Source organism: Pan troglodytes, chromosome 17, assembly GCF_028858775.2.
Source record: "Pan troglodytes isolate AG18354 chromosome 17, NHGRI_mPanTro3-v2.0_pri, whole genome shotgun sequence".
NCBI classification, from domain to species: Eukaryota; Metazoa; Chordata; class Mammalia; order Primates; family Hominidae; genus Pan; species Pan troglodytes.
The window spans coordinates 78,759,104-78,772,141 of record NC_072415.2 but is presented as its reverse complement, the minus strand read 5'-3'; the positions used below and the strand labels follow the sequence as shown (position 1 = coordinate 78,772,141).

The 13,038-nt window shown below is 33.6% G+C and overlaps 1 protein-coding gene across 7 annotated transcripts in view; it reads left to right on the top strand.

Annotated features, from left to right (window-relative positions):
* Positions 1–13,038, top strand: part of TMX3 (thioredoxin related transmembrane protein 3) — a 41,100-nt gene that overhangs the window by 5,462 nt on the left and 22,600 nt on the right. For 4 of the 7 annotated variants that reach the window (XM_063795845.1, XM_063795844.1, XM_063795846.1 and 1 more), the window contains exons 5-9: positions 3,359–3,481; positions 7,909–7,954; positions 9,217–9,297; positions 11,347–11,446; positions 12,053–12,130. In XM_063795845.1, coding sequence (XP_063651915.1) covers positions 3,359–3,481; positions 7,909–7,954; positions 9,217–9,297; positions 11,347–11,446; positions 12,053–12,130 — 428 coding nt within the window. The remainder of the gene's footprint in view (positions 1–3,358; positions 3,482–7,908; positions 7,955–9,216; positions 9,298–11,346; positions 11,447–12,052; positions 12,131–13,038) is intronic. The other 3 variants (XM_001150102.6, XM_016933863.4, XM_063795847.1) reach the window with 2 other exon arrangements.

Sequence of the window (13,038 nt, the reverse complement as noted above, 5' to 3'; positions counted from 1 at the left end):
GTTCAGAATCAGTTTTTTTCTGAGTAGCCTGAGATGTGCTGTAAAGAAAAAATGGGAACTTAAAGGATGAATTGAGTTAGGGTGAGTACAAGTGAGGATCAGGAAGCTTTTCACATTAGAAAGAATACTAGAGCAAAATAATAGAGTGTGAAAGAGGTTAATGAGTGTGTACTAGAGAATAGAATGAAGTGAAGGTGAGCAAACCTTGGTCTGTAGGCCAAATTTCTCCTACTACCCATTTTTATAAATAGAGTTAGATTGAAGCATAGCTATTTGTTATCTGTTTATGGCTGTTTCTGTGCCTCCGTGGCAGAATTCCGTAGTTGTGACAGAGGCTGTATGCCCCAGAAAGCCTAAAATATTTATCTGACCTTTTATACCAACACCTGTTTTAAAGGATTTGGGAAAAAGAAGAAGTTAAATTTAGAGAAGTGTGAGGTATCATAGAATTTGGAAAGAGCATGGCTTTCAGAGAGCAGATTTGTATTCAAATCCTTGCTCTGCCTGCTACTTTTGCTGTGTAACACTGAGAAAGTTTCTGAACAAACCAATCTTTGGTTTCCATATTGATAAATACTTAATTATAATGCTTCTTTTATTGGTAGTTTTGAGGTTTGAATGATCCAGCAGATATAAAATCTTTTGTATTCAATACCTGCAGTTTCTCTTTCATTAGTGAAGAAAGTGGAAGTACGTAATGTATATTTCGTTTTAGGAAATCAGCAATTTTACTTTGGAGCAAGACAGAGCTATGTTTTAATCTCAACTTTGCCATGTCCTACTTTTGTAGCTTTGGGAAGCACTTAACCTCTCTTAATTTTAGTTTCTGTAGCTACAAAGGAGAGTAATAATCCTCAAGGTTGTGGAAATCATATTAATATCTTGTATTTAAAACCCCCTAGCACAATGGCTGCACGTATATGACACTAAAGGATAATGCCACATTGTTAAGAGCTTCCCAGGTCAGGCAGTGTTTTGGATTTTATCACTTGTCAGTAGGAGGTAATACACATTTTTGTGAAGGCGATGACTTGATAAAAATATTTTTGTCAGCAGCTTTTAGGATGGAAAATAAAGAGTTTGTAGAAACAGGGAGATCATCTAAGTCAGCCTTGTGTGTATATCCTGGTGTTGGATGCTGGGAGCCTGGTGTTGTGGGTGGTGACAGTAGAGTACAATGGAAACGGTAATTTTCATAGACATGTCCCATACTAAAATCACAGAAGTAACAGATTGGTTGGCTTTGTACTGTGAAGAAAACAATAATAGTGTGAGATTCCTAGCATAGTTGCTGAACTATGCTACCACTGGGTATATGCAAAATATCAGTTTTAATTTTATGTGCATTTCTAAGTTACCAATGATTTTGAATTTGTGGTCTTTTAACTGATGTTTGTGAATAGGGACCTACAGTGTAGGTGAGATATTAGTGCTGGAATTATTGAGTCACCCAAATGAAACGTTGAAATTTTGAGAGGAGAAGAGATAAATGGCAGAAATTGTTAGAGAGGGAGAATAATATGTTTGAGTTGATATTTCTTTGAAATAGGCTTTTGACAGTGTCTAAGAAGTTATCGTTTTCCACTGTTGCTCATGAGAGTAATTTCTTGTTTCCATATATATATATATATACACACACACACATATATATACACATATATATACACATATATACACTGTATATATACACATATATACGCATATATACACATATATACACATATATATACACATATATACACACATATATACACATATATATACACATATATACACATATATATACACATATATACACATACACTATATAGATACACATATATACACATATATACATATATACACATATATATGTTGATTAGATGTGCATACACATATTTATTCATAGATGCACTTATTCATGTATTCACTCAATCAATATTTACCAAGTACTATTTGTCAAACACTGTGCTAATCTCTAGAGGTTAAAGAAAGATCCAGACAAATCCTGCTTGTCCTGGAAATGCTTACAACATAATAAAGGGAGAAAGATGAATAAACCAACAAGAGCAGTAAGTCTCAAAAATGGCAGATTGCTGTGATCACTTGAATAGGTCAGTGGAGTCGAGTCATGTATAAAGGAATGTGGGACTATGAAGAAAAATAGTCAATGAGAAAAATAGTGCATATAAACCAGTAAAAGTCTTAGTGGTAAAGTGTTCATGTAATACTTCATTGATAATTAACAATTTTCATTGTCACATTCTATTGTATCTAATTCATTAGTTTATTCAGTATTAAGTGCCCCTGTGTACTACTATTTATTAAGTGGCACTATGATTAGGGAAAAACATAGCCAAGATTGTTTTCCTGAGTCACTTAGAGAAGAAAGTGTTTTAAATGCTATTTTTAAAAAGCAGTAGTAAGACCTCATATACAGGTTGCGACTTTTTACTCATTGGATATGGAATGCTAAACCTCCACCATCCCCCTCTCTCAACTACTTGCCCCCGACCTTGCGTAGTGTGGCTTGCTTGGAAATCCTACTTGAATTATCCAAACATAATTAATTGAAAAAAAAAAAAAAAGTCCCTTTGTAGAAAAGTTGTGGAGTTAGCATTCATTCATTTAGCAGACACTTAATGTGCTTACCATGTTAGGATATGCCTGGCACATACCAGGGTACTGGTGATACATCATTGAGCAAAACAGATTAAACTTTCTACTCTTATGGAACTTATATTCTTGTGGGAAGAGACAAACAGTAACTTGTGAACATAAGTCAATTGTCTAATGTTATTTTCTAGACCATTATTAGAGTAAAATGTCAGTGATGGAAGCATTATCCACTTAAATATTAGCACCAAGGGAATGTGTTATGTGTAGTGAAGAAACGTATCTTCCTAGTATTAAAGAAGTTAAGTATTCAAAACCACCGTTCACATATTAGAAACAGATTTTTGCCTTGTGAATTTCAGAGTTTGCCTAAATTTTTAAGGCAGTTGAAATACAGACATTTTAGTAGAATTTGGAATCAAACAGGTAAAAAATGGAATTACTTTCAAGTCATCTGCCATTGTTATTCTAAGTCTACCTATATATAGAACACTAAAGGATTGGCTGTTTCATAGATACCTCTTGCAGGCCAGTAGGTTGCTTTTCAGACAGTCGCGGTATCACTGTTCCTCAGCATGTAATCTGTAGACGACCTGCAATAGAATTACCTGGGTACTTATTGTCAGTTCAGATTCTGAAGGCCCACACCAGTCCTACTGGTGAACAGTGAAAATCTTTGCAATTGGGTCTTGAGAGTCTGTATTTTTTATTTTATTTATTTCATTTATTTTATTTTATTTCTTTATTTCTTTATTTTTTTGAGACAGAGTTTTGCTCTTATTGCCCAAGCTGGAGTGCAAAGGTGCAATCTTGGCTCACTGCAACTTCCACCTCCCGGGTTCAAGTGATTCTCCTGCCTCAGCCTCTCGAGTAGCTGGGATTACAGGCATGTGCCACCACACTCAACTAATTTTTTGTGTTTTTAGTAGAAACGGGGTTTCACCATGTTAGCCAGGCTGGTCCCAAACACCTGACCTCAGGTGATCTGCCCTCCTCCGCAGGTGATCTGCCTGCCTCGGCCTCCCAAAGTGCTGGGATTACAGGCATGAGTCATTGTGCCCAGCCGAGAGTCTGTATTTTTAGCAGCACTTCAGATGATTCCACTGCACACTGAGTTTGGAAAACCACAAAGTGTAGAATGTTATTTTGGTAGAGAGTTACAGGGTTTTAGTTTGGGGTGAGATAAGACTATTCAAAGTGATCAAGTTTATATAAATTTCTAGGAGTCTTTGATAATAACTCATTTCTCAATCATGTATTAAATCATTGCAGTGGTTGGAAGCAAATGCCATCAGACTCAGTCCAGCAAATCTGTGTGTACAGAATTTTTGAACTAGAGAAATTTGAACTATTATGACTCAGTCTAGTCTGTGTTTGGAATTGTACCAAAATGTCTTGATGCATGGATTTAACTAATACCATAACCAAATAATATAAAAATTATGTCCAGTGTAAATTCAGATAGGTGTTTTAGCTTCTCTTTTTGTACATACCTGTTCAAAATGAGTGCTAAAATAGTTCTCATTTGGAAGTTAAAATATGACATAATATTACCTGTAGTGGCATGGTGATCTTTATTATGGAACCACTGAAATTCTGTTACTCTCCAACCTAAGTGTGACATCATTTTATGATAAAGATCACATTTTAGCTCTCTTTCATGTGTAAATTTGGAATGACATCTGGCCAATAACATTCTGACATCTTGTTCGTAGATTGTAGTTAAAAATTAATTTTGCCTTTCTAGATTATAAACTCTTTTTGGTCAGTGACTGTTTCAGGGCTTCTCAGCCTTGCATTATTGACATTTTTGGGCTGGATAGTTCTGTGGGTTTTTTTTTTTTTTTTTTTTTTTTGGTGCAGAGGAAGTCAGTGACTGTGTTTCAGGGTTTATCAGCCTTGCACTATTGACATTTTGGACCAGATAATTCTGTGGGGTTATTGTTGGGAGCTGGATGGGAGGAGGAATCCTGTGCATTGTGGGATGTTTAGGAGCTTCCCTCACCTCTACCCACTAGATACCAGTTGTGTTCTCTCCCAATCTCCTCCTACCCGCTTACTCACTGTTTTTTAGAAAACAAAGTGTCTTCAGTTGATGGTAAACCCCTGCCATATGTTATACCTTTTTCATGTTAGACCATAGTGAAATTCAGTAAATACTAAAACAGGTAGTATCTTTGAGCTAAAAAGGACTTTAGAGGTTGAGTAACTCCTGACTCCTTTCGCCCTTTCCCATTTTATAGATGAAATAACAAGGTAACTAGAAGTGAAATGACTGAGTAATTTCGCACATCAAAGTTAGAAACAGAATTAGGCCTAGTATCCAAGATCACCATGATTCACATTCCTACTTACCTCTAGCATCAAACTGTTACCATTTCAAGAAGAAAATAGAAATGAAGTAGAAGACTTCATGTCGAATCTTGTTTTATAAACATTTAAAATCGTAAAACTTCAAAGCTATAACTCTTGTTGCAAATGGACTCTTCAATTTACGAAGGAATTGAGCTCAGATTTCTATATAAACTATTTCTCTCTAATATGAAAAAGTAAAGAATAAAAAAATTTAAAGTCAATTAGACTGAGTTTCAATCACAGCCCTGCTACCTAATCAATGTTGCTCTCAAACAAGTTACTGAATCTTCCTGTTTTAGTTTCTTAATCTTAATTACCTTTTTTTCTTCCTTACAAAATTGTTTGCTCTCAAACGAGTTACCGAATCTTCCTATTTTAGTTTCTTAATCTGAATCGCCACTATTTTTTCCTCCTCACAAATTTGTTTTGAGGTGCAATTTTAAAATATTAACGCCAGTTATAAAATATTCTGCACATTAATTTTATTAATACTATGTGTGCATTGATGTGTCAGCAGCTAATTAATGAAATCAGGATCAAGAGTAGAAAGGAAAAGGATCTAGCATTTAAGAATCTTTTATGTGCCAGACTCAGATTGTGTTCCATCTATTTTTTCGTTTTAAAATCCCAACCTGTAGCCCTACGAGATGAGTAGTATTCTCAGAAGGGGAATCAGAGAAGTAAACAAAAACATCCAGAGTTACATAGGCGATAAATGAAGTTAGAGTCCTAACTGGGGTCATTATGTGTTTATAACTCCCACTTTGTTTGCTTTTTTTTAAATTTTTGTTTGTTTGTTTGTTTGTTTTGAGACAGAGTCTCACTCTGTCACCCAGGCTGGAGTGCTGTGGCTCGATCTCAGCTCACTGTAAGCTCCGCCTCCCGGGTTCACACCATTCTCCTGCCTCAGCCTCCCGAGTAGCTGGGACTACAGGCACCCACCACCGCGCACGACTAATTTTTTGTAGTTTTAGTAGAGACGGGGTTTCACCATGTTAGCCAGAACAGTCTTGATCTCCTGACCTTGTGATCCACTGGCCTCGGCCTCCCAAAGGCTTTTTTTAAATGTTATACTGTCATTCCCTTTTAGAGGAATCTAAGACTGAAGTTTTATAGAAGTTACTGTCAATTAAAATTATGTCAGAAGCGAAGGTTAATGTTAACTGTCAAGAAGCCAAGGGATGTGGGTTGGGTGATAGATCTCCATTGTCTCGATGTGAATACTGAGGTCGAGGAAATGATGTAAGAGGGTTAAGTGTGGAGCTGGGATTTTTGTCTCTGAGGCTTATGATGGGATCCACAATATCAGGCTGTGAAGCATGACCAGTGTGTTTTCTCATTGATTGCATACTGTATTTTCTTTATTTGATTTGTGTATAAATACATTTTGATATAATTTAAGTTATACAAAGGGATTACTAGTGGAATATAACTTTTTCCCCCAATCAATTATATTAGTCCTTATGTTTTGGCAGTTTTTTAAAATGAGTTTTAATTGAAGGTAATAAGGGATTTTATTTCCCTGTCTTCTTAATTTGAGATGTTTCCCTGTCTTCTTAATTTGGAAAGGGGTCGTTAAAAATATTTGTTATTCACATAATCTCCCCAAAGTAGTTTCTGTGTTTTTGCTGGGAAGAAAGCAGTCTCCATACCCACAGTCTCCAATTAGAACATACTTGACAGAATGAAGTCCTAGATTACAGACGGGCACAAATAAATTATGTGCTTGCTCTGAGTTTGCATGTCTGTTCAGAAGCAGGACCTGTATCTTCAGAACTTGAGTTCTTAATTGTTACCTCTGCTGTTTATGCTACCTCTTAGGAAAATATGTGTCAGCCATTGTCCAGGTCCCTCTATTTACCTATCTCCATGTTTAAGGGAGAAACTAGAGTTGACAAATGAAGGAAAAATTTTGGATATTTTCACAAATCGACTGCCCTTATTCTTGTGAATTGAATTGGCGAGTTTATGAGAAACCAAAGATTAGTGAAGATTACTAAAGTGATTGTTAAATTGGAATTCAGATGTAGTAGCTTCCTTACCCAAGTGTGATAACAAAATACCCTGGAAACAAAGACAATTATAAAGGGAAAGATCATGTGAATAATACAGTGGACTTTTCATATACTAGTGTATAGTTTTGTAAATATCTTTATGGTATAACGTGTGTTAACTGAGAATATTTTATTTCTTCTTTCTTGTCCTGGTGGCGTTTTGTCTGTAGTGTTGCATTAATTTGGCATATGATTTCTCTACTGTTTAAGGTCTTATTTCCCTCTTTATATTTGCTTGTTTTTGTTACTATTTCTCCTTTCCCTGCAAAAGATGATATTGTAGCAACTATTCTCATTTTAATTCATGTGAGGATTTCAGAATAATCTTTGAGATAATTAAAATTACTCTAGGTTATCACAAAAGCAGAAACTCCTAAAACAAAGTTGCTTTTCGATCCTCTGTTGACCATAGTAATTAATTTTGCAAATACAAGTTATGCTTTTAAAATTAGAATACACTGCAGTTATTTGAAAACTCAAAAAACACTAAAAGAAGAGATGGGCTTTTTTTTTTTTTTTGAGAGGAGTAAATGAGACCTAGAAGAAATATTTGTCTTGGACATGAAGTCAAATGAGAAGTACTTATGTATTTTTATTTTTAATTTTTTTACCAGTATATCTTTTAAAATAAGTATTTTATAAATTTTTAACTATTCTTTTGATGTGCATTTCTTATTTTGTCATAGTATTTTGTGCAGGTCACAGATTGGACTATTAAGTAATTGTTTTCTATGAGAATGTCATGTTTTTTTCTTTTGTGTGATTTTATAGTCTTAAGACTTAAAAACAACGTATCTATATGGGTTATATAAATATCTCTATTTTTAAAGTAAAAGGCTCATTTGTTACCTAGTTTCTCATATTTTAAAAAAATTTAGAATGCTTTATTCTTTTTCTTATCAAGGCATTGCTTCAGAGTTTGGAGTTCGAGGTTATCCAACAATTAAGCTGTAAGTTGAGTGTTGTATGTTTATATGTGTATTTTTATTAGTTCACTCTACTTACATTTTATTACGTTAATTTCTAGTAGATTCCTTGGAGGATTGAAGATTGGGGTTTGGCCATTCTTCATAGGTGAAGTATGTAATTAAAGGAGAGGGACTGCTTCTTTATGCTTTTCTTCGTATTTAAGCAATCATGTTGTTTACGGCTAATTCACGTGTTTTGCTTGCTGTGTGACACGCACTGTGCAGGACAAGTATACAGTCATAAATTATGAAAGGTCTTTTACCCTTGAGGAGTTCAAGTGTGGATTGTGAGATAAAAACAGAATCAAAGTTGATGATACTCTAATCTGTAGGTGTTGATCAAGTCTAATAAAGTGTACAAGTTGAAAGAAATGTGATAATTCTAAAGGACTTGTTTTATAATCATGACTTCATTGAATTTTCTCATGATTTTCATTAATCTTATTTTGGTAATGTGGGGAGCTGTGGAATTGTTCTGAAAGTTATTTTTATAATAACGTAAGTTTAAAAAATATTTTAACATCTCAAATTTTTAAATTTGAGTAATTCAATTTATATCTTGGGTTTTGTGTTGACCTTTTTCCTTCCCCCACTTTTTAAAAATGTTTGCTTAGCCTCTTACTTTTTGTGTTAAGTAAATCATCCTTTCGTTTCCTTCTGTTTAATTGTAGGTATTCTGTTGTGCTTCCCAATTTTTCCTTTTTAAAATTTTACTTAATTAGGCACACAGATTAATTGATTGGTTGGCTTTTGAAGAATTCTGTAAGTTTCTAGAAGAGCTGTTTTTAATGCATCATTTTACTCTGTAATGTTGGAGCATCAAGTAACTGTAATGTTGTATTGCTTAACATTTGTTTTGCCTCTTCTAAAATACTCTTATTTCCCTGTCCTTTCATTTACCTTTTGACAGGGAAGATAATGAGAATTATAGTACTTTAATTTTCCAAGCTCTTGACAATGAATGTGTAGATTATTTTTCAGAAGGCGTAGATACAATGCACTTATCAAATGCAGAGTAAAATATTTTCATGTAATTTTAATAGAATACAGCCTCTTTTCTTTTGTGTTACTCGTCCTCTGACGAGCCTAATGTCTACCATATTTTACATGAGAGCTGCTTCTAAAACTTCTCTGCATTTACTATTTTATATAATATAATTTTATGAAACAATAGATAATGATTAACATTAAATATTAAAACTGTTAGAACAATCCAGGTTTTAATTTTTTTTTTTTTTTTAAAGATTAAAAGGGGACTTGGCATATAATTATAGAGGACCACGAACAAAAGATGATATTATTGAGTTTGCTCACAGAGTATCTGGGTAAGTTATTAGGAAAGGCCTTTACTGTATGTTATTAATATTTGAAAATTAAATATATTTTAATAGACTGTATTGAACAAACATATTTTAAGGACATACCTAGGTAAAATTTATTTGATTATTTACTTATGAGAGAAGATAGGATTATACAGTGTATCCAAAGAAATATTTTAAACAAAGAGACCATGGTTTGTATTACATACTTGTTAACCTCACATTTAAATTCATTTTGTCTATAGAAGAATTTTCCCCAGTGATTTTTAATACATTTTCCAGATTTCGATTACGTGTAGCAAGTCTGTGAATCTTAATTTTTATTTTATGATAATTTTGCTTTTGGACTGCCTGGTTCAGAGTTTTCAACAAAGCCTTGTTCTGAACAGACTTGGGCTTTCATCCATACTCTTTGATACTCGAAAATGTATTTTAGATACAGCTAAAATATTTTTCCTTATTTATCACATACTGCTTTCTGCCAGCTGTGAGGTATTCGTGCATTTTATACTTAGAATGTGACATAGTTAAAACCCAAAGGATCTGTTCAAGTTACCGATCCCTAAGGTTTTACTGATAAGGAAACAAATTCCTCTGTAAGCACTTTTTGTTGGTTTGAATTTGTCGTTGATTTTTTTAAATCTACATTTTGATGGGATATAAAGAAAGTCGGTGCTTATAATTATTTCACATGATTATGTGAAAGTTCTTGAGAATGTTCAAGCTGTGTTAATCTTTATTGGCTTTAAAGTATAGGCACTTATGAGTTTAATGGGATATATTATACTGATAGCTTTAAATAGCTTTAAGGTAAATTAAAATAAAATGAGTTTGTTGGTGGCACAATACTGTCTCAAATTATTTGAGAAAATTCAGAGGATTAGGAGTGATCTTTATATATTAAAGTTTGTGGTGCTTACTAATGTAATTTTCACTGTATTTTCTTGTCTACCGTGTTTCATTTTATTTCCTTTGTGAATAAATAAATTTTGAAATAACTTTATGTTGTATGAGGGGAGTGCTAGTGGGAGGTACTGAATCCTCCCAGGATTTATATTAGTCATTATGTTTGAGAAATTTTTAATGAGTTTTGGTTTAGGCTTAAGAAGGGATTCTCCTGATGTAATTGGAGATGACTATTGTAGATGAAATTTCAGGAGTCAGTTCTGGAGTTGCATCACTTACATTTAGTTACTAAGTATTAAAATAGAGGCTAGGGTAGAGTGATGATGCAATGCATTATAAAGAATTTTGAAAATGTATTTGCCTTTCTATGTTCTTTTTATAAATGTGATAGAGTGAAAATTATGTGTTGTAATATACACACCATATGTAAAAGGTGACTACCTCTTCTTAGTTTTTTAATGATATTTTATAATTGACACGCTTCATAATAACCTATGATGTAATTCATTTCTCAATCTATTTGCTTTGAAAAATGCTTGTATAACATTTTTTGTTTTCTCTTCATGAGGTTCTTATGTAGTGTTATGACTATCATTTTCTATTTTATTTTTTCTGTAAATGATTAATGATATGCTTTTTATACTCTTTGGATTTTAACCTCCATAGGGTACTTAAAAAGTATATACCATTTAAATTGACATAGTAAGATACAAATATTCTTAATGAAGTACTATATATTCCTGGGATGGTATTCACAGTGTTTTTGTGAATGATCTTTTGAAAGGGAGAAAAAAATAATTCTCTTGGGAATTGTCTTGTTTTAGGCTGAGGATTCTAAATGGACAATACTTCTCTTTTTGCCCATCAAAATACTAGTAATGATGGTACTCTCTGAATGGATGTTTTGACACTTATTCTGAAACTGATAGATTAAATTGTGGGTACTATATTAACCTTTTATATGTATGTGCAATAGTAGTCATGGACCACAGTTTTATTATATTCATGTGGATTTTGTGGTATACTTAAAATGCAGTTGATATATTATTGAAACTTAATAACTTGAGACATGATTAGTTATAGTATAAATAGTAAATTATGTACTTTAGTTTATAATTCAAGTTTGTTTTTTGTTTTGTTGTGCAACAGGGCTCTAATTCGGCCACTTCCAAGTCAACAAATGTTTGAACATATGCAGAAGAGACACCGTGTATTTTTCGTTTATGTAGGTGGAGAATCACCTTTGAAAGTAAGACTTTTTTTTAATCCACAATAATTTACTCTATAATCAAGACTTCACTAGAAACGCAGAACTTACTCTGCACTTACTAGAAATATTTTCATTCATTCTAAGCATTTCTTATAATAAAAACACTTCCTTCTATACCTTCTGTCATGTTTGCCTATATGAAACAAAAGTGTGTAAAAAGTGAGTAAATGTTGCCTGCCTTAGCATTTTTTTCTGTTATTAACCTGGTTATTTAAGTCTTGTGTTGCTTTTTCAAATTCTGAGTCTTTGAGACTGCAGACTTTGTATGTGTGTATACACACATACCTTCCTATAATCATCACCATCATTTTGTCTAATTTATAATTAAATGAATACATACAAATTGAACTTGTGTTATATTTAATGAACTTTATTTGCAGAAAGATAAAAGCTCTTAATTACGTTGGCCTTTGCCTTGGAAACGATTTTATTTGCTTACATTTCTTCTGTTCACCTAAGAGGATGTAAGGTAGCACATTACGGTGATGACTCTTACTACATAAGGTAACTCTCATTGTTTAATGAGGAATGAATTTTGGCCTTTAATATTTTTCAATGACCTCTTTTCTGTTTGTATCTTCATAGGAGAAATACATAGATGCTGCTTCAGAATTGATTGTATATACATACTTCTTTTCTGCCTCAGAAGAAGTGGTTCCTGAGGTAATATTTAAAATTTGATTTTAACGACACAATTTTATTTATTAAATTATTACTTGATTTAATAAATAAAATTGTGATTTTATTACTTGATTAAATTATTGATTTTAATATCAGATTTATTTACTGTGATATGTTTGGAAAGAGTAAACATGCTGATTCTTTACTACTGGTATTAGATTGCTTTTTATTAATAAATACCATCAGATTCATAGCATTTAGGGATTTACATTAGTGCTTCTTGTTTTTTAAAATAAAAGTAGTGATGACAAGTGATACCTCAAACTCCTAAATTGGCTTACAAGTGGTGGATTATTGTGTGTGTGTTTGTGTGTATGTGTGTGTGTGTGTTGCAGATACAGTCTTTTTTGGGTCCTCAAACTGAGATAGTGGTCCTCAGTAAACAAATCAATAAACAGGATATCATAAGTGCTATGAAAAAACAAATTAAAGGCCAGGCGCAGTGCCTCATGCCTGTAATCCCAGCACTTTGGGAGGCCTAGACGGGTAGATCACCCGAGGTCAGGAATTCGAGACCAGCTTGGCCAACATGGTAAAATCCTATCTCTACTAAAAATACAAAAACTAGCCAGGCATGGTGGCACGTGCCTGTAGTCCTAGTTACTCGGGAGGCTGAGGCAGGAGAATCACTTGAACCCGGGAGGCAGAGGCTGCAGTGAGACGAGATTGCACCACTGCACTCCAGTCTGGGTGACAGAGTGTGACTCTGTCTCAAAAAAATAGTAATAATAATTAAGGCCGGGCCCAGTGGCTTACGCTTGTAATCCCAGCACTTTGGGAGGCCGAGGCAGGCAGATCACAAGGTCAGGAATTTGAGACCAGCCTGGCCAACATGTTAAAACTCCATCTCTACTAAAAATACAAAAATTAGCTGGGTGTGGTGGCGCACA